The sequence below is a fragment of the Vitis vinifera genome, chromosome 11 (assembly GCF_030704535.1).
Source record: "Vitis vinifera cultivar Pinot Noir 40024 chromosome 11, ASM3070453v1".
Taxonomy (NCBI): domain Eukaryota; kingdom Viridiplantae; phylum Streptophyta; class Magnoliopsida; order Vitales; family Vitaceae; genus Vitis; species Vitis vinifera.
In genome coordinates, this window is record NC_081815.1 from 12,481,855 (window position 1) to 12,508,531 (window position 26,677).

General features: G+C 36.6%; 1 protein-coding gene across 3 annotated transcripts; it reads left to right on the forward strand.

Moving 5' to 3' along the window:
• On the forward strand, nt 1-26,677 carry LOC100250036 (26S proteasome regulatory subunit RPN13). 3 transcript variants are annotated; one of them, XM_002265436.5, is made up of 14 exons: nt 1-215; nt 4,088-4,162; nt 4,780-4,872; nt 5,039-5,098; nt 15,615-15,653; nt 15,748-15,822; nt 15,921-15,987; nt 20,318-20,399; nt 20,623-20,741; nt 20,894-20,917; nt 25,677-25,771; nt 25,889-25,966; nt 26,071-26,125; nt 26,288-26,677. In XM_002265436.5, exons 2-14 carry the CDS (start codon nt 4,124-4,126, stop codon nt 26,422-26,424), a joined length of 963 nt encoding a protein of 320 aa, XP_002265472.1. In that variant the 5' UTR covers nt 1-215; nt 4,088-4,123; the 3' UTR covers nt 26,425-26,677. The 3 variants fall into 3 exon arrangements, with proteins under 3 accessions (XP_002265472.1, XP_059596568.1, XP_019078658.1); XM_059740585.1 differs by having other exon boundaries at nt 40-215; nt 4,058-4,162; XM_019223113.2 differs by lacking the exon at nt 1-215 and adding an exon at nt 246-299.

Consider the following 26,677-nt stretch of genomic DNA (forward strand, 5'->3'; position numbering starts at 1 on the left):
AATTAAATACTTAAGAGTTTTAAGAAAACCAATATTAGAGAGAGACTCATTTTTCTGCTTCGATTCCAAAAGGTAAGGGGCGCGGTTGCACAGGTGAATAATTGGGCCGGCCCAGTATTGAACCTACGTTCTACACCGCTTTAGGGTTTGTTTGCCAAAAGCATTTGATCATTGCTTCTCCAAACGCTGCGTTTCGGTCGATTTCTCAGTTCAAGGTACTGCTCTAATCTCTATTCTCAATTCCATCGATCCATTTCGAGTTTAGATACAATCGTTTGGATGCTGAGAAAATGCTTTAGGTTAGATACCATCATAAATTTTTCATCATCGAGGGATTGCACTTTATCTCAAACTCATATGACTGTTCGGCTTAGATGAACGGAGTTTTCTTTTTCTCTTTTCTTGTTTTTTTCTTTTTGGATTTTTGGCAGCAAAGGAAGTGAGAGAAAACATAGGAGTCAAAATGTGGTTTTCTTTTATTTTTCTTCATTTTCTTGGTAACCAAAATCGAGGATCGCATTTCACTCTGCCTTATAACTTGGAAGTGCTATTGCTCGAAGTTTCGAATTCCAGGGTTTCTATTTGAAGAGCTGTTTTGATTATAGCTCAGACTGAAATTTTTGTTTGATTAGCTGTCTTTGCTATTTGAGAATGTTTTCTTCTATAAAAATAGATTGAGTTTTGATGCCAAGAAAATATGAAAGAAAAAAAAAGGGTAATTAAAATTTTGAATTTTAAGGTTTTCACCAGGGACCGGTCGGGAATATAGAAAATTCCACTTTAATTAAAACTTGCGCTGATTGTTTGGCTTAGTTAATTAGCGGTTTTTTTTTCCTCCTTTTTTGTCCCTTTTTTTGGGAAGGCAAAAGATGGGAGATAACGCAGTAATGAAAATTGTGTTTTCTTTTATTATTCTATTTTCTTGGAAACCAAGCAGAGGGCTTGGGCTAGGGTTTCTCTTTGAATGCTTTTAACTTGTCAATGTTATTGCTGAAAATTTTTGGAAGAAAAAAGTCCAGACTCTTCTTATTTTTCTATATATATATATATGTTTTTTAATTCTCTTTTTTTTTTTCTTTTTAATTTATGTTTGGTGTGAACAAATTTGGTGGTTGGATGACAAGGCTTAAAGTATCGACCAAGACCGGTATGACTCGGCCAAGTCGTATCTATCTCGGCTAAGCCCGATACAAAACTGATATTTGAGTTTGACTCGGAGATGGTCTAGGTCGACTAGAAAGGGAGATCCAGCCTGGAACTCGAGGAGAAAGGGAAAATGTTTGATTTTGAAATGGAATCTGGATTATTAGAGCTAGAAAGGTGGTTTCCAGTGGGTTGCTGATGGTTTTATTCAATATTCACTCAATTGCAAAGGAAGAAAAAATGGGTTTGAAAGAGAAGAAGAGAACAAGGAGGAAGAAGAAATGGGTATTGGGTAATGGGTTCTTATGGTTAGAGATGGGGGAGGAAGAAGAGTATTGGATGATGGATTAATGGGTTCTTATGGATTACCCAATGGGTATTTGGGTGTTTATACAATGGGTAAAGAATGTAGTGGAATTTATACAATGGGTATAAAATATAAAGAGATAAATAGAAATATGAGAATGTAGGTATAGTTTATAAGAATTAAATTTAATTATGTTTTATATAAGCTACTTATAACTTTTTTAATACAATTATATAAAGGTCATAAATTAATATTTGTTAGCTAGCATATTACTGAAAAAAATTGACAATTACTTGTGTCAAAAACAAATCTAATGGTAATAAACAATTTTAAAAATTTTATAATTAATTTAATTTAAGATGAGTTTATTAAATAAAATCATTTTAATATTAAAATGAACCAAACATACTTTTTTAATGATTTAAATAATATTAAATACAACTAAACTTAAAATTTTATTTTATTACTTTTTTAGTATATTTAATTGTATATATCTTGCGTATCATCCAATACCAATTTGAGACACTGAGACCAATGTGCCTCAAGACCTCTCAAGTCAATGACCGAGACCGTGACTTTGAACCATGTTGGATGATCTGAGAATTGGGATATGATATTTGATGCCTTTGAAAAGTGATTATGATTGTTATTGTGTTATTGAATACATTAGATGATTTATGGAATGGAATTACTTGTGTTGAATGATAATTAGGAAAATGAAGGTGTTTATATTTTTGAATTAGGTAGATTTTTAGCTCATGCTATTGTCTCATTTTGTTGCCTTTGCCATCAACTACATTCTGATTGTTTGCCTTTTTTGCTCACTAATTCTTTAAGATATAAACTACTCTTGATGATCAATTCTTCAACCTAGAGTTTGCACACTTGTAGGTAATGAAACCTGCATCTAACACTTGCCTTCTCTCTACAAGGGACTCTGCTACTAGAGATCATCATCCCTGCAACACTTCTTTGGCTTTTAGTCAGTATTTATGGAGACTTCATAAGCACTCTCGATTAGGCCAATAGATCAGAATCTTTTATGTGGTCTTGGTTTCCATAGGCAAATAAAGACTTTATGAGAAAGGCATCCAACCAAAAAACAAAAAGAGCACAGACCTAGTAGCAAGAAGTATACAAAGATTGATGAAAAGGGAAGTCTTTATATGTTGTCTGCCCCTCCCTTTAGAAAACATAGCAGCAAAGTGAAATTGAAACTCTGGTTGGACTTTCCATTTGGAAAAAAATGAATTGAGCATTTTTGCAAAATTGAACATTTTGGTGAACACCCACCTACTCAAGCCTCAGCATTTTTGTAAGATGGCCATTGTCTTCATATTCTCTGTTCTACCACCTGGAGGCCTTTGCAACCTTCTGTTCTTCAAAGCTGTTCTTTTGATGCCACCCCCACCTCTTTCCCCTTCTGCTAGCCTCAATACCTCTTTCCCCTTCTGCTAGCCTCAATGTTTGCACATACACATACACATACACACACACACACACACACACAAAGAATTATCCCATGTACACTGTACTTCTGCTGCCTCTTTTCAAAACTATATGTATGTCCATTCTGAGTCCATCTGTATGTATAAACCCAAGTATAATCTCCTGCAACATTTTTTGTCCAACATTGTTGTGGTTGGGTATTCACTACATATGACCAGAGCCACCACCCAGTCCCAATTACTACCAAGAAAATGATCCTCAAACATTCTCCATACATAGATCAATGCACTTCTGACCACCACCTTTTCTATTCTCCTAAAACAGTTTTTTTTTTTTTTTTTCTAAAAAAAAATTAATTTAATTTAATTTTATCAGAGTTTGCTTAAAATTGTTTTTACCATCATTTTTCTGACATCCCATTTAAGCACTAAATTCAAAGAAAGATTTCTATGCTTCATCAAGTACCACTAAATTGCCACCCCTCCCAAAAAAAAAAACACAATATTACCTCAAAGCTCATCCCACTCTTTCCTGGTCTCTAATCATATTCAAATGGAGGCTGAAAATTTCTTCTATTTTCTCGCCTTTCTTGAGCTGGAGTCAGCACTCACTTTCCTGGGACTTCTATGTCCCTTTGCTCCCCACCTTGTGTCAATTATCTCTAATACCCACTAACCATGAACTTTCATCCTTGAATTTGTTGCAAGATGCACTGACAAGTTTTCTGAACCCTTTAAATTCCTCTTTAGCACCCAGTGCAACACATTGCTAACTTTCATTCCTATAATCACAGGAATTGTTCTAAGTAGCACCACTTGCTCCAGCTTGACTCGGATCAACAAGTCATCTTTCTGCATTCCTCTGACATAGAAAATTCATTTAGGCCCTCTATATCTCCCTTAGGAACACAATTCATTGAACTTTATACTCAGTTCTCTTTCCCATACTCACCTCTACTCTATCCATCGTGCAAGATTCCCCTGCCTTCTTGCGTACTCAGCCCAACTTGTAAATTCTGACCTTATTGAAGGAGTAAAAGCCCTTCCGATCAACTTGAAACATCCTACATTTTATGGGAACTTCCGTTCTTCTCTCCAAATAACAAGCATGAGTCACCAACTTATTTGTATTTTATGGCCGTCTCTTGTTTTCTATCAGTTATGACATCCGGGCATCTACCTTTTGTAGTTTTGAGATTTCGAAAGGCAATTGTGCAGCAAAGTCATGGGTTCGTCATCAGCTGACACTTTTCCAGTCATGCAGGTATGATTAGGCTGCTTTGTATCGTTGCACAGGAAACACTTTGCTTTCCTTTTACTTCATGCTTATTGATGATTCTTATGGTGTAATGATTTCTGTCTTAACATTATCCTGTTTGTAATTTGTATTCAAGTATATGGTTATGATCAAATTGTATATGTTCACTTGTTTCCTATTTAAAATTTGCTTGAAGTACTTCTTAGCTAAGGTTCACAATTATGCTTGTTGATCAATTTCCTGTTGTGAGTATAAATTAGAAGCCTAACTGCCATTATTCCTTTACCCTTATGGTATCATGACAATCCAAGCCCCTTTCCCTCATGTTGAATGAATGGAAGTCTGGTTTCAAGCAGAATGCTATGAGGCACTCTGTCTTACCAGAATTGGAATCATATTGGCTCCTCTTGAAATATTGCTCTATTTTGTATTATTATAACAACAATGAACACATGGCTTATTTGCATCATTGACAGCTTTTTGTCTCCCTCTCAAATTATAAATGCCCCAGTTCTAAAAAAATATTATTTGGCTGTATAGCGAATGCATGCATACACACATATGCCTTTTGTTTTTTATTTTCGTTGTTGCATGGTTGCTATCTCACAAATGTTTATGGACAGGAAATTATGCTCGAGTTTCGTGCAGGTAAAATGGTTTTTGAGGGAACAAGAGTCACCCCAGATGCACGTAAAGGACTTGTTCGTATTGCAAAGGTATAATAAATTGCAGGCAGTTTATTGTTACTATTTGGTTACAATTTTTCTGATAATTTTTAAGTACAATATGAACATTTAATGTTGGTATTGCTTTAATTTATTTTTTTGAATCAATGTTTTTCACTGACCTTTTAAGTGAAATTCCTCTTCTTGTTTCTTTTAGGGTGAGGAGGGTTTGGTCCATTTTCAGTGGCTTGATAGAACCAACAATGTCCTTGAAGATGTATCCTAGTTTTTAAATTTTCCATTTTACTATGGTATTACTCAGCTTTAATCCATTTTCTTATCCTTCACACATGCAAAAATGTGTTTCATTTTTTTTTTGTGCAAAACATATTATGGTTGAGTTTCGATTTGACTGCGAATAGAATGGATTTCTTGGTGTGTTCAAAGTTGTTCAGATTCCATGTTGGGATTGACATAATGTACCATGTGATCTTCATATGGTGGTCATCTGACATCTATTTGGTCAATTTTTTGGCTTTCGGGTGAAGCTAGTTATGTTTGATACAACATATTAATTTATTTTTGGTATAGATATTTTTGTTGAGATATATATAACATTTTCAATGCAATAAAATGGTATGATGAGGGTGAGGTTTAGATCTCATGATTTCTGTGAAGGCTTGCATACAGGACTTGGTATTTCAGAATCTGCTGATCCTTCAAGGTTTGCATGAGATGCCGAAAGAGAAGATGGGAAGGTCTGCAACGATGTTGGAATGAATCCCTCACAGAATGCTTAACCTTTTAAAGAACAATTTTGACAACACACCATGATAAGTTTGAGGGCCTAGGATTACAAAGCCCTAGTAATTTAGCCATCTTGTGTAATGACTGTACACCTTTTGGATCAAGACACAGTTGTATCTGATGGTCCTTGAGGCTTGTAAAATGTACATCTTTACTCGAACATTGACAGTTCAAGGATGAGCATAAAGACCTAAACCTGTAGTAATACTATTTTCTTTCCTTGGTATGGACACCTTGTTACCACCCTACCTACTCTATGGAAAGAATAATTTTCTGTTCGATTATGTTTCATAGTCATGGTTCTGAGCAATTTGAAGATGCTTGATTTCTAGGTCAGAACTTTGTCAGTTGATTAATAATAAGCTTGCATGTCATTCAGACTCATATCTGTCTCAGGTCTGAGATGAGTCTGGTTATGCCAACATCAGTCTGGAGAACTTCTCTAGTACGCCAGGTGGTTATGTTATATGTGCATTTTTTTTTTTTTTGCAATCTAGAAAGAACGAAGCTTTGGTATTGTTAATTTCTAGTCTGCTTGCATGTGATGTATGGTTGCCATGATGCAACTCTTTTTCTTTTGAGGCTTATCTAATGTATTGTTTCTATAGGATCCATGCCTACGTAGGATATTATAGAGCTTAATATCATTATTATATTTTGAGATTATATTGGGTTTTTTGGTATTCCTTTGGTTTATTAATTGGTAATTTGTCTTTTCATCTCCAGCATTATGTATCTGTGGAAGACATACTTATGTTAGTGTTTTTGTGGTTATAATTATATTTTTCAACTTGTAGTTAGAGCTATTTGATATTGAGACTAGTTTTGAATGCCAGGTCCTGATGTGTTAGCCAAGGTGTTTGACACACACACACACACACACACATTGATTAAAGCTCTTTTTTTTTTTTTTTTGTGCCATGATGCTGAAGGTAATGATGTCAACAGGTTGAGATCTTCATATGGGGTTGATGCTATGTCAGAATCATGTGGAACCTTTTATTTTGAAGGCCTTGCTATAATGTGTTGTGTTTTTGAATTTCTTGGGTGTTTTCAATAATTATAGATAGAGACCCACAGGGGGGAAATTGCATCTTCATATTTCTCATCTTTTTCGAATAACTGGTCAAAAGCCTGTAAAAGCTTGTCTTGATTCCTGGTTTAGGTTCTGATGGCCTTAACACCATAAATGCATGAACAGAGAATATTTATCAAGTGCTCCTAATTTGTCATTGAGACCATTGTATAGATGAAGATTTTTTAACATAATGGCATATTATGGATGATTACTATTGGTAGCAGATGTATTGGGGTGTCTAGGGAAATAGAAGGGCAATGAAGTGGATCCTAATGAGCTGAAAAGGTCAGCACATATCTATTTGGCAGTGTCTCTAAGTGCTATGAATTGTAGTGCTATCAAGGATGGTGATATTGATTATGCTGAGTGTAGATGGGAGAAGGTCCATTTCACTATTGATGCACTAATCCAAAGGTATTTTTAGTCAAAACTTAATGGTTGAGTTAATGATACATCTCACTGTTTGAGTAAAATGATAGTAAAGCTAATTGAAATATAGAAAAGGAAGAAACGGTTGATAGAATGAGAGGAGGAAGAAGCTGGTTCACCGTGGAGGCAATGTCGTTTGAGATTTCCATTGAGGAGGTTTTTGGAAAGGTGAAGGGGGTGATTGTAGTGAGAAGGAGAGGTTGCACTAGTTGGATTAAGTTTGGGGAGATAAGTTTGAGGTGCTTGCTAGAAGGTGCAGAGGCTTGCCGTAGTGGAGGAGTCACTGATTTGCAATAAGGTATGGAAGGAAAATGGTAGGGCCTATAAGCTTGAGAGGTGTGCTAATAGGGCGGAGAGGTTTATCCTTGTGTCTGTCTGTGATGTGGAAGGAAAAAGGTGCAATCTGGTCTTCTCGAAAGGAAAAGGATTGACAGGGGGATGGGGCACGCTGGCAAGTAAGCTTCGTTTGTTGGGGTAAGGAGCTTCTCAGCCCATGTGGAGCATTCTGGTTTTGAGGAGGAGAAGGGGTTGACGGAAGGTAATAAAGGGCTCCCTCTGAAGATTGGTTTGTATGTGGAGAAGGTCGCAAGTGCCCAAATAATTCTGGGTGATAAAGTATAGGTTCAGTTAGATGAGATGGGAGTGCTGGAGAGAGAAGCTCCTTGGAACCTTTGTTTGGTGGGGAAGTTGGAAGGAGTGTCTAACTTGGAACCTTGGGTGCCTGAGTTAAGGAAATGGGTTGACAAAAGGTGGGAACATAAAGAAGAAGGTTAGAATTTCTGTCTTGGGAGTATCTTTCTGTTGTTTTGAGTTCGAGAATGAAGAGGATTTGACTGCTATTTTGTCAAGGGGTCCAAGGAAAATTGAAGATAAAATTGTGGAGTTGCAGAGGTGGAATCCTGAGGCAGGTTGCTTAAGGAAAGGAGGAATTGTCAAAGAGGGATGGGTGAGATTGGTAGGTCTTCCTCTACACTTGTGGTGCAAAAAGTTGTTTAAAAAGCTTGGAGATAGTTGTGTAGCCTTCATTGTAGTAGATGAAGACACGACTTTCCTTTGCAACAAACAGTGGGCTTGGGTGTGTGTTAGACTGAATGAGAATTCAAGACCGAGCTTAGTTCAAATAAGGGTGGGATGTTACTGTTATGTGATTCAGCTATGGTGGGAATTCTTCCCTTGGCTAGTGTAGGGGAATTTTGGCAAGAGCAGTGGTGGCTGTGAGGTTAGGGCTGAAGTGGTTGGGGGAGCATGTCTCAGGTCCCACGTGGGAGAGGGGATGTTGAGTGATAAAGCTGTCTTAGTATTCTCTTCAATGTAGGTGTCAAACTGTGAAGGTTTGAGAGAGAGAGGACATTTCTCTAAAAAGGAAAAGTTAGAGTTGTGCACAGTCTTCAACTTAGCCCATGGGATTCAAAGTTGTGGGCCTTCGGTGGTGGGCTCGCATGGGTCATTTGATTTTGGGCCAAGTTTGGCTGAAGTGGGTCGGGAATTAGAAGGGGGTGGCCAAGTTGTTGTTGGGCCTTTTCTCCCTTCTTATGGACCAAACAAAAGGCAATTTTATGGGCCAATCGTGGGGCAGCTTGTGGGTTGTGTGGAAGATCCCACTTAAAAAAGGGATTCTCTAGGGTTAAAGGATTGGTGCTTTGGCTTTGCCTTAAGTGAGAAAGAAGAGCAAACGGGTTCGATGGTTGCTCTAGCTGATGTTGCTTTGCTAGAAGAAGTGTCGAGATTTCTAGGTACTTCCTTTGGCCTTGGTTCTCTTTTGGGTTTAAGGGACTCTTCTTCTTCTCCTTCTCAATCTAAGGTTGGGTTGTTGACCGATTGTGGGATTGGAAGATCAAGGGCTGTTGGGTCTTCAGAGAGTTTTCGTGAGGCTGAAGGTTTGGAGATGAACCTCTTTGTGTGGTTTTGGCGGAAAACAAAAATGGTGAAGAGGATGGGGCCTCTCTTGTAGTTGAACTTTTGCCGGAGGGGAGAGGTAAGGTTGGTGACTGGAGCAAAAGCTCTCTGTCGGCTTTTAACAATTGTCTGGGCATGCAGACTGGGTTTTGAACAAGGATGAAAATATCGGTAATCACGGATATATCGGTACTTCGATTTTACGGATATATCAGAGATATATCGGCGGATATTCTGGAAAAAAATATCGGTAGACTTAAAATTGTTAAAAACTTGTGGAAATGCAAGAAAAACCTCATAATAATATAATTAGAAGTATAATTGACATTTTAAAGTTGTTTTATTGAAAAATTTGATATATATATGATATAATTTGCGATATTATATGTAATTACATCATGTTGATCTATAAGAAATGTTAATTTTGTAATTGTTCTCATTATAAAATCACATAAAATATTTCATTTCATTAAATATCAATAATTTGTACACATTAAATTCATTAAATAAACATATTTCATATTCAAAATATACTAGTTCATGTTAATTAAATTAATTAAATAATTTAGCTAAGTTAACTAGTTTAATTTAATTCTAAATGTGAAAATAAATCACAAATAATCATCTAAAATAAACATATCAATTTATAATTAAATAATCAAATTAACCTAAGTTAATTCAATAAAAATATAAAAATTAATTACAATTGAATGTAAAAATAGCATTAAATCATCCATATTGCAAACATACTAATTAATTGAAAATACATGAATTAATTACAATTGCAAACAAAATTAATTATAATTTAAAACAAATATACCTTAAAATAATTAAATAATTGAGCAACCTTAATAAAAATTGGAGTAATGAGAGAGCAAATGAAAAATGAAAGCAAAAATGGATGACATAGATGAAATTTGGGTTATTTATAGAAGAAATTTGGGCCAAAATAGCTTTTGGAATATTAATTTACCGTTGAAAATCAATTTTGGCCGTTGGATAAAAAACTGGGAGCAATCGGGCCGTTGGATCGCCATATTACCATTGGAATCACATCTAGGCCGTCGGATCAACACGGGGGTGATCTGGTCCATCAGATCACGTTGCATGAAGGAGGGGAAATATCACCAAAAAATCAGTGATATATCTTCGATATATCGCTGATATTTTGTCACCAGAGGCGATTTTTTGAAAAAATCTCCGATATATCTCTCCGAACCGATATATCGCCGATATTTTGGTGATATTTATGGAAATATCTCCTCTCCGATTTTTCTCCATGAAATATCGTGTCGACCCCTCCCGATACATGATATATCGCCAATATATCTCGATATTTTCCTCCTTGGTTTTGAAGAGGAAATTTTGAAGCTAATGAAAAAGATGAAGCGGAGGAGAGAGGTGAAGATAAGGGAGTATGGTAAAGGAAGAAAGTTTTTTACGGCTTTGAAGTTCGAGAGGGAACTTAAGAAGCTGGAAAACTCTATTAGCTATGATGTTAATATTTCTAAAAGAGAAGGAAGGGGGAAGAAAAGACGGGTTGCAGAGTCAGTTTGTCAATGATTATTAAAATTCTTTCTTGGAACGTGAGAGGGGTAAATGATGCTGAGAAGAGGAAGTTAATTAAATTAGTGATTAGGTCCCAGAGAGCAGAGTTGGTTTGTCTACAAGAAACAAAGGTTCAAACTATGACGAGGAATCTGGTTAGAAGTCTAAGTGTGGGGAGTTGCTTAAAGTGGGTTTCAGTCAATGCGAATGGTGCTACAAGGGGGATCTTGGTGTTTTGGGATTTTAAAGTGTTAGTTGTTGGATTTGGAAGTGGGAGAATTTTCTATCTCTTGCAAGTTTAGGAACTGTGAGGATGATTTTATGTGGGTGTCAGGGGTGTATGAACCCTATTCCGGGAAGGATAGAAAGGGTTTTTGGGAAGAGTTGGGGGCGATCAGGGAGCTATGGAATGATCTGTGGTGTGTAAGAGGGGACTTCAATGTAGTAAGATTTCTTGTCAAACGTACTAGTGGCTCAAGGTTGAATGTGCAAATAAGGAGGTTTTTTGAGGTTATCAATGAATTAGAATTAAGAGACCTTCCACTAGCAGGGGGCTCCTTTACTTGGTGTGGAGGTTAAAACAATAGTTCAAAATCAAGACTGGATTGGTTCCTTGTGTTTGAGGCGTGGGAGAGCTATTTCAATGGGATGATTCAGAGGGGTGTTGCCTAAACCTATTTCAATTCACTCCCCTATTGTGTTGGAAGGAGAAGAATGGCCCAACTCCTTTTAGGTTTGAGAACATGTGGTTAAAAAAGGAAGGTTTTTTTTATCTACTCAAAGGTTGGTGGGTGGGGATGGAATTCTCAAGCTCTGCTAGTTTTATTTTGGCCTCAAAGCATAAAGCCCTAAAGGTGCTTCTGAAAAAATGGAATCAAGAGGTGTTTGGTGATGTCTTGGTAAGGAAGGAGGCTTTTAAGCAGATAGGTTTCTCGGATGTGAAGGAAAGGGAAGGAGTTTTATCTTCAATTGAGGCAGAAGCAAGAAATTTTGCAAAGGAGGAATTTAAAAAATGTGCTCTAATAGAAGAAGTTTCTTGGAGACAAAAATCAAGAGAAATATGGCTAAAGGAAGGGGATAGAAACTCTAAGTTTTTTCATAAGATGGTTAATGCTCACAGAAGGAAAAATTTCATTGTCAAGGTTAAAGTGAATGGGGAATGGCTTACAGGTGACAGGGAGCTGAAAGAGGGAGTAGTAGGGCCTTTTAAATCTTTTTTCTCTGAGGAAGGGGGCTAGAGGCCTAGTATTGAAGGGTTATCATTTAAGGCATTGGAAGAAGAGGAGGTGAGGAGTTTAGAGGGGATTTTCTTAGAGGAAGAGGTGCTAGGAGCACTGTTGGAATTAAATGGCGGCAAAGCTCTAGGCTTGGATGGCTTTTCAATGGCTTTTTGGCATTTTAGTTGCGAATTTGTGAAATTCGATGTGCTGAATTTTTTTAATGAGTTCCATGAACATGGCAGATTTGTTTGAAGCCTCAATACGACCTTTCTGGTTCTGATTCCGAAGAAGAAAGGGGTTGCTAGCCTCAAGGATTTTAGGCCGATAAGTTTGGTGGGGAGTCTCTATAAGTGGATGACAAAAGTATTAGCCAATAGGCAAAAGAAAGTAATGGGAAGGGTGATTTCTGGCTTTCAAAATGCCTTTGTAGAGGGAAGACAAATTTTGGATGCAGTGTTGATAACAAATGAGGCAATTGATTCAGTGCTAAAGAAGAAAGGCAATGGTTTAATATGCAAGCTTGACATGGAAAAGGTTTAGGACCATGTAAATTGGGATTTCTTGGTAGCAATCCTTGCTAAAATGGAGTTTGGGCACAAATGGATAAAGTGGTGTATTTCTTCTTCAAGCTTTTCTATTCTAATAAATGGAACCCTGTCTGGTTTTTTTCAAAACTCTAGGGGTTTGAGACAAGCGGACCCAATTTCTCCCTACTTGCTTTTGAAAGCTCAAGAGGGTGGTTTCATTTCAGGATTTATGATTGGGGGAAGAGGGGGGTGATGGAGAGGAAATCTCTCATCTCCTTTTTGCGGATGATACTATTATTTTTTGCAAGGCCTCTCAAGAGCAAGTTACCCACTTGTGTTGGTTGCTTATGTGATTCGAAGCCATGTCAGGGCTGAAAATTAATTTAGAGAAGAATGAGGTGATCCCAGTAGGGAAGGTGGACCTGTTGGAAGAGTTGGCTTATGAAATTGGTTGTAAGGTGGGAAAGCTGCCCTCTTCTTACCTAGGGCTGCCCTTGGGGGCCTCTCATAACTCTATGGTAGTATGGGACGATGTGGAAGAACATTTTCAAAGGAGGCTTTCGTTATGGAAGAAACACTACCTTCCAAAAGGGGAAAGACTCACTTTACTTCAAAGCACTCTAGCTAGCTTGCAAATCTATTTTATGTCCTTGTTCACTATCCCTAGATTGGTAAAATTGAGATTGGAGAAGATTCAGAGGGATTTTTTTATGGAAAGGAGGGGCTTTAGAGAAGAAAGTACATCTAGTCAAGTTGTCAACTATTTGTAAGGTTAAGTCAAAAGGAGGACTTGGGGTTCTGTCTCTTTTGTTGTTCAACAAGGCTCTCCTTTGTAAATGATGTTGGCGTTTTGCAAGTGAAGGGGATTCTTTATGGAAGAAAATCATAAAGGGAAAGTTTGGAGAGGAGGAAGGGGGGATGGAGGTCAGGAGTGGTGAAAGATTCCTTTGGTGTTAGGGTATGGAAAGAGATTGAGAAGCATTGGGAGCTTTTTAAGTCTATGACTTCCTTTGCGGTGGATAACAGGAGGAGGGTAAAGTTTTGGAAAGATAGGTGGTGTAGTGAGGAACCTTTATGTGAGATTTTTTCATCCTTGTTTGCCTTATTTGATTCCAAAGAAGCTTGGGTAGCTAATTTATGGGAGCATAGAGGAGAAGGTGGCAATTGGAATTTCCGTTTTGTTAGGAACCTAAATGATTGGGAGTTAGGTGCCATGGAGCTTTCTTTCTTCACTTCAAGGACATTCATTGAAAAGGGAACAAGTGGATAGAGTGGTTTGGAAGGGTGGGAACAAAGGGGTCTTCTTTGTTAAGGGGCTTTATTTTGTGTTAGAGGCTGCTGGTACAACCCCTTTCCCTTTAAAAATAGTGTAGAACCCTTGGATTCCTTCAAAGGTGAGTTTCTTCACTTAGGAGGCTTGTTGGGGAAAGGTTTTGACTTTGGATCGGCTTCAAAGAAGGGGGTGGACCTTGGTCAACAGATATGCTTTATGCAAAGTGAAGTTGGAGATCATAGATCATTTCCTTCTTCATTGTGTCAAGGCGAGATTATTATGGCAGCTAGTGTTTTCCATTTTTGGTATTCGGTGGGTTATTTGTAAGACAGATAAGGAAACCCTCCTAGGGTGGAATGTGACTTTTATTGAGAAAAGGCGCATTAAGGCTTGGAGAGCAGCCTCTACTTGCATTTTCTGGACACTTTTGAATGAAAGAAATAGGAGATTTTTTTATAGTGAGGAATTGTTGGATCAAAGGCTAAAAAGTTTATTCCTAAACAATTTCTCTATGTGGGTTAGGGTGTATATAGGTGGAGGATATACACATTTGATTGATTTCATAGAGTGGTTGGGCATTGGGATAGGGAGTGGGTATTTTTTTGTACCCTCTTTTCTCCTTTTTGCTTGTTTTACTTGTATACTCCTTGTATACTCTTGCGCTTTTTTTAATACAATTTCTTACTTATCAAAAAAATCTGTTTTGAGTAAAATGATCTTTTAGAGGCTTATTGGCGTCTATTATTTGAGGAACCTCTTTGTTCAAGGAGTTTGTTAGGGGGACCTCCTCCTTCAAGTTCCATTTCCTTGTTGGCACTTCTGTATTTGATTTAATATTGTGTGCATATGGGCATTTCCTCTAGGGTTGCAGTAGGTATTTAACCCCAAATTAAACAATAGTAGACCATGTTAATTTGCCTTTGATGATCCTCATATCAAATTGTGGGTTGAGCACATTGAGGGCTCTCTTAGGCCTCCATATGGAGGGCGAGCTATTTTTGAAGCCACACAAGGGACAGGGATTTGACTGCAGTAGTTGTGTTGTTCACATGTTGAGGAAAAATAAATAAATAAATAAATAAAACAAAGATGGGACACTAAGAAGAGAGAAATTTTGCTCCTCTTTCAATGGTAGCTAATATCTTATTTCCTATTAAAAAGAGGATCCTTTTCATCTCCTTTTTCTTCATCATTCTAGCTTGATAATCCAAGAGAATGTGATACTTTGGGTTGAATTTTATCACAATTTTTTGGCTGTTACAATGTGGTTCTTGTGATTCAGCTGCTCTGTTTGTGTGTGGCTAGGAAGGTTGAGGTACAGCGGCTTGGGATATTTTTTTCCCTAGGTGTAGTGATTCCATATGATTTTGTATGTGCCTGTGTTGGAGGTGGGGTAGGAGTGTTGATGGGTGAAGGTACTGCAGCATGGGACTTTTTTTTTCCCATGTGTAGTTGATTCCACATGAATTTGTATGTGTGTGGTGTGTAGGTGATTCCAAATGATTTTTGTCTTGTGTTAAATGGTTGTCTGTGGTTTAGGACTGTTGGATGTTGGTGGGTTGAAGTATAGTGGCTTGGGATATTATTTTCCCATTTAGAGTTGAAGTTGCATGAGTTTTTCTTGTGTAAAACTCTTTATATTATGGGGCTCCAACCATTTTCAATGTAGTTTTGCAAAAGGGTTTAAAAATGCAGGAGTCAGAAATTTATTGGGTGGTGTTCAGTTTTCTATGCGATGGTGAAAGCAATTTGTTCTTTTCACCCATGGACAGTCATTGACTATCTTGACATTAACTTCATTGACTCATGTTGCAGTTAAAATTGTCACTGCATTTTTTTTTCTCGAATTTCACAATCTAGATTGGACCTTGACCAAGATCACTTGCTTTCACAATGTACTTCTTCCACCTTATCATCTGTTATTACTATTATTTTCATAACTGTTCAAGTTATTATTGTAGCTGTTCATTCTATGGCAAAAAAATTGTAGTGCTCCTTGACTCAATGTACCATAGGACCAGATTGTTTTTCCTGATGAAGCAGTTTTTGAGAAGGTATCTGATCATTTTAAATTGTTCAGCTTTTCAAATTTGGTATGTATTTTTATGTTTATAAGATCTTCATTGTGATTTTTCATGGTTTATTTAGGTCAATCAAGCATCTGGAAGGATTTACATTTTAAAGTTCAACACCGACAATAGGAAGTTTTTCTTTTGGATGCAGGTTAGGTTTTTTGATCATGTTTTCCATTAATTTCTCTAGCAGATAATGTGGTATACATTTTTGAGATTCTAACATATTATTTTCTGACTTGGTTTCAGGAGCCAAAGGCTGAAGGCGATTCACAGTTATGCAACTCAGTGAACTACCACATCAATCGACCCTTAGGTATTTGGAATTGATTCAGTTTTACAAATCTACCAAAGTTGCTATTTTTTTTTTATAAGTAAGCGATAAATTTTAAAGACCAAAAAAAAAAAAAAACTATACACTAAGATACGCAGGACGTACACAATGGGTATCAAAAGGCTATGTCATAGAGAAAACACAAAAAACTGTTCCCTCTTAGTCAGCTCCCGCCTAATCTACAAAATCAATCAAGTGCATTGAATGTTTTTTTATATATACATGCCGACCCCTAACTTGAATCCAAGGGAAGAGTAGTTCAATGCTATTTTCTTATTCTAACCAATTTCTTTGATTTGATAAGACTGTAAATTTCAGTCCCTTATTGCTTGGTATTCTTTTTCTCCTTACGATTTGTTTTTACCAATCCATATGTGCTTTTAAGCATATTCTTAAGATTGGATTCTTTTATCCATTGCCTTTTTTACAATTGGTTTAAAAGAATTGAAATACCATACAAATAAAATTAGATAAACTTCTTTTATCTATTGCATTTTTTTATAGGTAATTTTTCTTTTTTGTCCCTATTGGGACTTGAATCTAGAACCTCCCATAAACCCACCCAACCCTTTACCACTTGAGCTAGGCCATTTTTACAATGGTTTAAGAATTGAAATGTCATAAAGATAAAATTAGCTAATTTCTTTCTTTTTATTTATTTTTTTAATTTGAGGGATAGACTCAAATCAAGCATAATTAATTTACAATTGTAATCCAATGAGTTCATGCTTATTTTCAATATCAAACATTATTCCCTATAACAGTGATTATTCTCTATAAAAAGAGAGATGCATGTGTTCTTCTCCACTAGAGTCTTTTATAAAAGAAAGAATGAATTTCATAACTTGAGTGAAGGAATTAATTAAGTGTAAGGAGTTCATTTTTCTCGAGTTAAACAAACACAAAATATTACAAGTTTAAGAAAACAATTTTATTTTCAATTTCTTTTTAATCTCTTCTAATTGCTTTGGAAGACCCAAAAAAATGTGAGCGTAAGATATTGGAAGAGAAGGTTGAGTAAAAAAAATGTGGATTTGAGGTATTTAGAATGCGGTCGAGAGAATAAAAAAGAGATGGCTTGAATTCATATAAGTTCTAAGATAAATAATTTAGATTTGAAAAAATAAGATAAAAAATTCAAGTAGTATTTCTTACCTGTCATCATATAACTTGAGTCATCATCTGTTATAACTTGAATCATATTTTCTTCACTAAATTGTTCCATCCATTTGTCAAGTAATTCAAACATTTTTTCTTGTCTTAATCATCAAAGAAGCATCAATAGATTTCATAAACATTGTTCCCTTTGAACAATTAGCCAAAAAGTTCACCAACATCCATCCAACATAATTGAACATCCATTTTTTTCCATTCCACCATACGATTGTTCATCAAATCCTTTGTAAGAGTCAATTTTTTCTAGAGGTTATTAACTCTTACCTCATGAAGATTTAGTCCCTTCATACCCACATCGTATTGATCAATAGCCTCAATTAGTAGTTGAAAACCCAGATGAGTGATTGCATTAAATGGAATACCAGGCTATGGGCCTTACACATCCACCTTGTGATAAGCATACAAGCTCTTTCTCTTGCTTCTTTCTGCTCTTCCAATTTTGAACAACCACCTCTATATTAAGAGTGAAGAAAATAATCCATGGAACCTTTTTCTCTGGATCTTTTTAATGAAAATTGCATTGTCCTACCACTACTTCCCCTTTAGTTACTACCTCCACTAGAAATATTAGTGACACCTATTCTACTATGTTTTTTTTTAATAAGCAATAGAGAATATATGTCAAAAGCGCTGAAGGGAAGGCATAGCACAGTACACACGAAAGCCATTCTATTCTTAATCTCATCAAAATCTTCATCTTGAAAACCAAACAAATCTTCATTCACATTTTGGTTCTCCATGTTATTTTGTTCTTTTTTATTCTTTTTTGCACTCATATAATCTTCTATTTCTTCTCTAACATGTTCTGGACGTTTTGTACACTTTTTAGCATTTATATCCATTGATAAGATGTTTGTGTGTATGTATGCCTTCTGTTAATTTGTCACAAAAAAATGCATATAAGAGTTTCAAGTCTTTTTCATTTGGCAAATAGACATATTTCCATCTGGGATTTATCCTTCCACTTGCACTTGAACTTGACGTTGAGTATTTGTCCTTGGAAACAAATTATTTATACTAGAATAAAAGAATTACAATTAAGAAAAAAAAATTGAAAAGTAAGTTGTATATCTAATATTACATAAGATAGGATTATAGGAATATTACATAGTATAGCATAAAAAAGTAACTAAATAAGTTTCACTACTTAAATCCAACGGCCCCTCACTATTTTGTTTGTTGCTCTGAAATCTAAACATTGAAGAGTGAAAAAGGGCTCAACAAAATGTAGAAACAGGGAATGTAATATTTGCCGGTTTGGCTAGCATCCAATGGTTCAAGTTACTGTTAGTTGAGCAGTAAACTGCTAGGATGGGAGCAGATATTATACCATAGTATTCTTTTTTCTATCAATTAGAGTCGTCATACCAATATTTATTTCTATAAAAATAAAAAATAAAAATCAAATGAGAACCAAATAGAAGGGGTTAGAAAAGAAAAGGAACAAGAAATAGAGAAAAATACCAAGGGGCTGTCAAAGAAACTGAGAAAGGCACGTCTCCTCTTCTTATTCTCCTCCTCTTTGGCCTTTGACTCTCTCAGTCGAGTTCCAGCCCTAATCTGATTTTTTTTTTTTGTTAACCAACAAAACGCAATGTTTGGGGATTTTTGTTTAAAAAAAAAAGAAAAGAAAAAAGAACTGGGGTCAAAACAATGTCATTTATACTGTTCTGGGAGGAAAAAAATGCAGAAGTTGGCCTCTTCAAGAGCCTTGCACTTGGCCAAAGGTGCATGCCTTTCATGCCTAGGCAGCACCACCTTTAACTGGCTGCACCTGGAGTGAGGTGATGCACAGGAGCTTTGTGTCGCACTGCATTTCAGCTAGGTGCACCTGTTAAAACCATGTATGGCGGTACCCTAAGCCTTCAAAACACCCTTAGTTGTTTAACACTTGGTGAGCATGCATATACCCACCATGCCACGTGCATCAGTTATCATAGGCCATGCGCACAGCCCATGTTGAGGCTTGATTTGGTTGAGATTTGTCGGTGGCTGGCAAGATGGCCCTCAAAAATCAGACAATGTTGTGGCAACATTGCAAAAGGCTTGCACCATGGGCACAGTGCAGTGGACAGCCGGACAAAGGTCATGGGCACAGTTCCATGGTGCATCAGTCATGGGGTTGGGCATGACATCCACTGCTAAGGCATGCAGAACAATGTTGGTGGCACACTAAGACCATGTTGATGGTACACTGGGGAAGGTTATCTTTGGTAGTGCATATACAGGTGGAAAGTAGCCACATGCAAGGTAACTGTTGGGAACCAATATGCTGGTTGGCTGAAGGCAGACCCAGAAATGTGTAGGCAACACACCATCAGAAATCATTTGGATGCAAGACACAAGAGGCATAAGGATGGTGGTTTAATGGTTGGGCAGTTCAGGTGGTTTAAGTAACTGCCCAACTTCCCTTAACTGACAAGGACAATTGTTAGAGTCTGGTTGTCTAATTTAAATGGACAATTAATGGTATAGGGCTGTACCTGGGATGCATATATATGCTGATGTAATAACCTGATATGCATACAACAGGGGACTTGTCTTGTGATAGGCAAGGTGTGCAGTAAGCAATTTTGCATCTTGTATCAACTTGAGTTAATACAAATTGGGACATTTGCTGCTGCAAAATTCTGGCTGTTGATCTTTCATTGCTTTACCTAGACAAATCACACAGAGAAGGCTGACTAAGTGGGACTTAGCATCACACTTCACAGGAAAAGAGAAAAGGAGAAAACAAAACCAAGACACTGATTTTGTGTGTGACAAAATAGCTATTTTGATTAGCTGAAACTAACTTTCTTGCTACATAATTACTGAAATATTAACGTCTCATTCATTGCTAATTAAATTAAGTGAAATACTCCCAGTACAATAATTTCAATATCCAAAATAAACCTAACTTCTCTGAATAAAAAAGAAATAAAAATCTTGTCTTTCTTGCTAGTGTGCTCTGCAAAATCTGGTCAAAGCTTAGCCTGATTTGTGGTGTGTTATTTTCTATTACTAGACTTTGTGGTTTGGTTTTAACTGCAAAATATCTCAATGGATTCTATCCTCTTTGGATGCACAGCCAAAAGCTAAATGGTCATACATTTTTCCATCAAATTTGAAACTCTGTTTATTTTCTGTCAAGTAGAATTCCTCGGTGAAGAAGAGCAGGATGTGTCAGGCCCAGTACAAATTTCTGAAGACATGGTTGAGGATGATATTTCATCAAGGTAGACCTCTAGACTCACTGATGAAATGCATTAGGTTGTCTGATCAAAGTTTCTGCATGTTGATGTATGCTTGTATTATATTTAATATCTGTAATCTTTATGTTTGGACTCAGGCATACTGCTATGTTCATATGTTGAGAATGAAATTATTTCATTCTTTTAAAATATCATTGGATGTTCACTGGAGGTTACTCTAATGTGATCTTTATTCTTTGATTTCCAGAGCTGGAAATTTAGTTGGCCCCAGCCTTGGTGCAGAAGTGACAAGTGATGTAACCTCTTTATCTGGACCAGTAAAATTGGCGGATCTGCAAAGAATTTTAAGTAACATTGAACCTGCAGGTATCAATTCTCGATTCTGTTCTCAGAAGAAATAGTTTTTACATTATGTTCATAACTGAATTTCTGAGTACCTATCAAAAAAAAAAAAAAGAATAATAATAACTGAATTTCTGAGTTTTGACTCTTCTGTTATGTGATTGTTCATGTTGCAGATGGTGCTGGAGATCCAGATGAAGGTAATGATTTCACTCGTTTCAGTACAGTTGTTGACACATTCACCTTACATGCAATGTTTTTGGACTGTATATTCCAAGGGCTGTCTGGGAGTTGTGACCCATTTTGCTATTAATGTGCATAATAAGCCATATGCAGGATGCTCTAATTAAAAGTCCTATCTACTACATCTGTGGTACCTTGGAGAGAAGGGATGACATGGCAGGCACCACATCACCCTTTACGAATTTTTTGGATGTGGTACAAAATGCTAGTGGGGAGTACTGTTCTCAATTTTAAAGTATCTCCTAGTATCATTTTTGGAATTCTTTACAAAATCTAAAAGCATTACTGAGAGGAGTGCCTTTTTTAAGTTATAGGCCATCACTACTTGGAGTAGCATTCTGGGTATCTTTTTAGAGAAACTAGAAATGCTACTAAAATGCCAATGTAGGTATTGCCTTTTCAGTCCAAATTGAAAATTCAATTTGATTGGGACTACATTTTTTGGGCTTTTTTTCCTAATTATTGAAAATGGGACTGGGATAGTTCCTGTGTTTAGGGCAATATTGTTTGTGATTTATTGTTAGGGGTTTAGGGTGTAAGGATTGAGGCTTTTTGTTAGGTGGCTCAATCATGGTGGGTAGGAACTTCAGTCTTTGAGCATCCTGCATAGGGCTTTATATGCCTCATCAATATCAGTGGCCTCTTGTTCTGGTATATCAGACTGCTTAGGAACGTATCATTTAATGTTCATCTCCAACTTTAGGCATCATATCATAAATCCAGTGAAGGCACATTTTCAACTTATATGCTCCATGTGTGAAGAGAGCATTATCCCACCTAGTGATTCATGTTATGAAGCAGTGAAGAAATGTCATGAAGCAAATAATTGATAAGGCTGCAAGCTTATATTAACATAAAGATGTGTCATGAGACCTAAAAAGTGTGGGACAATACTTAGAAGGCATTATGCCCTCAACACACCTAGGAAGAGAGGGACCTCAAGCTCAATCCCCCTTAATTGAGGCATATAAAAGGATGATCAAATTTTTATATAATGTAGTCTCTAATGTCCTTGACTTAGGTCTCTATTTGGGAGGTGGCGATTGGGGTGGGGTTTGGGACTCAATGTTATATAGAATTTCTTGTTGGATGGTTGGAAGAAAGCTTATGTAGCGACTCACACCCAACCATATTGATATTGTCCGTTTCAGACCTAAAAGGATCCTCACGACTTTAAAACGCATCTACAAGGTTAAGATGAACCCATACATATATAACGTTAGGAACTTTCTCTCCTATCCTATGTAGGACATCACAAACAACCCACACCCATGTAAACACAACATCCTCATCGTGTCCCATGGGATTGTGGACCCAAAGAAACAAACACCCGAAGAGTTCAAACAAACCCCCATATCGGAGTTCGAGATTGGCTTTGATACAATTTGTAACAACATGCACCTAACCTTGTTGATATTGTCCACTCTAGGTTCAAAGCGGACAATATCTATACAGTTGGGTGTGGGTTGTTACAACCAGAAACTTCCCCCCTATCCAATGTGGGATGTCACAAACAAATCCCCTTGAAAACACAACATCCTTGTTGTGTCCCACAGAATTACGGGGTCAAACAGACAAACATCCCCAACGAGACAAAACAAACAAACACCTCATACGGGGCCAAACAAACACTCACACCAAGGTTGAAGATCAACTTCAATACTATTTGTAACAACCCGCACTGAACTATATAAATATTGTCCACTCTAGGCCTAAATGAGCTCTTACGGCTTTAAAACGCATCGATAGGGTTAAGAGGAGTCTATACTCGTATAGCACCAAGAACTTTCTCCCATATCCAATGTAGACGCGTTTTAAAGTCGTGAGGACCCCTTCAGGTCCAAAACAGACAATATCTATATGGTTGGGTGTGGGTCATTACAACTTAATTGTCCTTGGGAAGTGGAATGCCCTTGGGCGATCTTATTTATCTTTTATATTCAAATATTTCCCTTTTGGGTAAAAGTTGCCTTTAGGATTGATAGATTGTAGGATTTGGGGAGGGTAGGAGAAACCACTTTGTGGGTGAATATGTGTAAACAGAAAAGAGATGGAGTTTTGGGGTTAGGTATGATCTCCTCAAGGAATAGAGTCCTTCTAGGGAAAAATTGTTGTGGAGTTTTCCTAAGAATTTTTATACTTTATAGCATAAGGTCATCTTAAGTGTTTTCGGGACACATTCTAATGGTTGGGATTCTAACATTGGGGTTAGGTGGTCACATCATTGCCCTTGGAAGGATATTACTCACGTTTTATTTGATTTCTCTAATTCTACTTTTTTCCTCTACTCCCGATGGTACAAAAGTTTGTCTTTGGAAGGATGCATAGTTAGGTGATTGACCTTTTTAAGCTTCAGTTTCCAAATTTATTTAGGGTTCAGATAACTAAAGATTTTTCTATTTCTTCTGTTCTAGTTCCTCTACCCCTTAATCATGGAATTTCAATATCCATCGAAACCTTTTCAATTTAGAAAATGAGGAGTTAAGGACCTTTCCTCCTTATTACATGTGTAAGTTCACCTACCTTCCTAGATGCGACAGTTTGGTCACTGATACCTTCAGGACTCATTCTTTTAGAGTTCTTACAGTTTCTCCAACCTTGACTCATTTTTGTTGTGCCAAGTGCATTTAGAATTCAAAAGCTCCATCTATGGTTGAGGTTTTTACATGGTTTGTGGTTAATAAGAAGGTTAATATCAGTGATATGCTACAGGTGTGAAGACTTTACAAAGCTCTCAAACTGGGTTTGCATGTTATGTGCTTGTAGAGTGTTGAATTAGTTGGTTGATCATCTTTTTTTTTTCATTGCCCTTTAGTACTAAGATGTTGGCACAAATTGTTTAGTCTTGCCAAGATTGATTGGTGCTCCTATGGTCATAGTAGATATGTTAATTTCTTTTAGGGGCTTTGATAGTTTGCTCAACCGTGGAGTTCTTTGGTTAATGGCTATCTTGTCTTTGATATGGTTTTTGAGACTTGAGAGAAATGCTAAAATCTTTGAGGAAAGATGGAGACTGGTGGAGGCTAATTGGGATGTGGTTTACCGATTCTCTTTCGTCACTGTTTATGCTTTTGTAGGTTGCCTTGAACCTAATATTGTTAGATTGGAAAAATGTTTGTTACTCATACATGTGTAGATTATGCTTGATTGGTTACCTTCTCCAGTAGGTTCAATAGAGTTAAAATTTTAATCGGTGTTCTTTAGGCTAGGAGGTACAATTAAAGATCATTTGGGTACAAAACAGAAGGCTTACATTAAACATGCTGGAGTGAGTTCAGCCATTAGCATGAAAATACTAGCATTATTGGAGGGCTTGGTGTAGGACAAAGCTTTGTATCTATCCAACTTTTTGTTTTTCTGATAACCAAAACAAGATATATATATATATGGTAAAAGGGAGTACATTAGAGTACACAGGACATATTACGGGCACAAAAAGGCAAAGCCACGCAAGAGAGAACACCAAAATCGACTCTCTCTCTCTTTCTAACACTCAACAAGATCCTAACCAATCAACAAAATCAATCAAAGGCATTGAGCCTTCCTTTATGTACACCCCCCCACTCATGCTAAGAGGATCCTTGGGAATAAACATTAGAACTTTTGATCCAACATCTCATCGTTCTTGTTATTTCTTGATGTCTAATAGGAGAGGTTCATGGAAGTTTGATGTTGGAAAATTATATATAATTGGTTGTGAGGTGGGATGCTTCTTCTCTTTGGTCCCTTAGTTAATCAAAGATGCAAACCTATTAGCTAAGCAAGGAGCAACTCACTTAGTTTCTTCTTTTGGAGAATTTTTTTCCTCCTTGAGTGCATGGAGTATTTGTTTTTTTTTTTCCAGAGTTTAGAGTGCTTTTCTGCCTTTAGTCTATGCAGATTTATAGTTCTTTTTGTGGAAGGGTATTATTTTTCTACTTTTTGATCAACTATCGTACATCTTGAACGCTTCTATGTCCTTCTATTTATCATTCAATGCAATGAATATGTTTGTTTATGATCAAAGAAAAAAAATTCTATTGATCAGTTTCATAATTTTTCCCCCATTTAAAAAATTCTCAAATTAGATGTTGGTGGTCTTTTCCTGGAAATTGATTTGGATATGCAAAATAGTTGGGAAACCTTGTAGTAAAAGAGTTCATATTGATTTGGAGCAGTCAAAAGAGTCCATAAAAGCTTGGGTGCTTCATATTCTCTTCTTATTCTAGTTTTATCTTCTTCTCTTTCTTTGTGACCTTATTAAAAGATAATCAGATCAATTATTTTCTGGAAACCAATTTAGATCTGCCAAAGAATCCATAAGAGTTTGGATGTAAAATTCATGTATAATCCTCATCTTCTCTCTGTGTGATCTTGTTAGCAATATGTTAGTGGGCTTTTCCAAAATGGCATATTGGCCAAAATTTCCCTGTATCCTCTGGTTTTCAGAGTACCCCTGAAAATATGACCAGCAATTATTTCCTGGAAACCAATTTTGATCTGCCAAAGAGCCCATAAAAACTTGGATGTAGATCATATGTACAGCCATTTAGTTTAGTAGGGTCCTGTCAAAGAACACAAGGACTTATGTGGTATGTTGGTTACTTTATTTCTGACTTTTTTTTTTATCAGATCACTTCTGGATTTTCCATAGCACATTCAATGAAATTATCTGATTCTAGCTATGCATTTATAATGTGTTAAACAAAATTATCTGATTCTGTTTTATTGTTCTAGGTTTGGGATTAGCAGATATTTTAAAGCCTGATTTGATACTGCCATTGATTGAGACATTACCAATGGAACAACGTTTAGCCTCTTACTTACCTGAGGTATTGCAATTTGCTTTTTCATTGTTTTTTGTTTCAAATCCTTTAGTCTTATGTCACTGTTGGAGATAATTTTCTCTTCCTTTCCCTGTCCTTTCTTTTCTTCTGTGTGTGGGGCAGGGTCAATGGAATCCAGAGGATTTATTGGAGTTGCTGCAGAGCCCACCTTTTCGCCAACAAGTAGATTCATTTACTTATGTGAGTGATTTGATCCCCCCCTCTCTCCCATTTTCTTCCATTACCGTTAATTAGATTGTTTTGGATCTTATGAGATTTAGTGTTTCCCCTTTGTTAATAAATAGGTACTTCGAACAGGGCAGATAGATTTGTCTCAGTTTGGAATTGATCCAAGTAAATGTAAGTAGTTCGTATAGCTTTAAAAACTTAAATCCTGGCAATGAATTTAACCTCGCTGTGAAAGATTTCTTCTTTTATTTAGTTATTGTTTCATTAGTTTATAGACTTGGTGGCTAGATTTTTTTGTTTTAAAAGAAATAATTTTTCCCTTTTTCCATGCAGACAAGTTCACTGTTCTCTCATTTCTAGAGGCACTTGAAGATACAGTTTGCAAAGCATCACAATCGGGACAAGATGATAAGGATTCAAGATCTCAAACTTCTTGTAATGACAACGAGCCAATGGATGAGGCCCAGTAACAGTAACCGTCATTGTTGGTGCAAAAAAAGAGGGGAAAATGTGTTGGTTCTAACGGTCAAAAAGGTGTTGGGTTGTAAGATTACAGGTCACAAAATGCAAAACATTAGCACTCTTTTAAGATTGATTTTTACATAGGATGTCACTATATAAATATATGTCATTGCTCTACCCTCAACAGGCAGCTAATTTTTGTGGAAAATCCAATGTTGACTGCTGCCCTATAATAAAAACAGCATAAAAGAGGTTAATGGA

Excerpts from the sequence above, each read along its gene's own strand:
- LOC100250036 (XM_002265436.5), top strand. The coding sequence starts at position 4,124 with ATGGGTTCGTCATCAGCTGACACTTTTCCAGTCATGCAG. Across the intron at positions 20,400-20,622 it reads GAGGATGATATTTCATCAAG|AGCTGGAAATTTAGTTGGCC; the intron begins GTAGACCTCTAG and ends TTTGATTTCCAG. Across the intron at positions 25,967-26,070 it reads AAGTAGATTCATTTACTTAT|GTACTTCGAACAGGGCAGAT; the intron begins GTGAGTGATTTG and ends GTTAATAAATAG.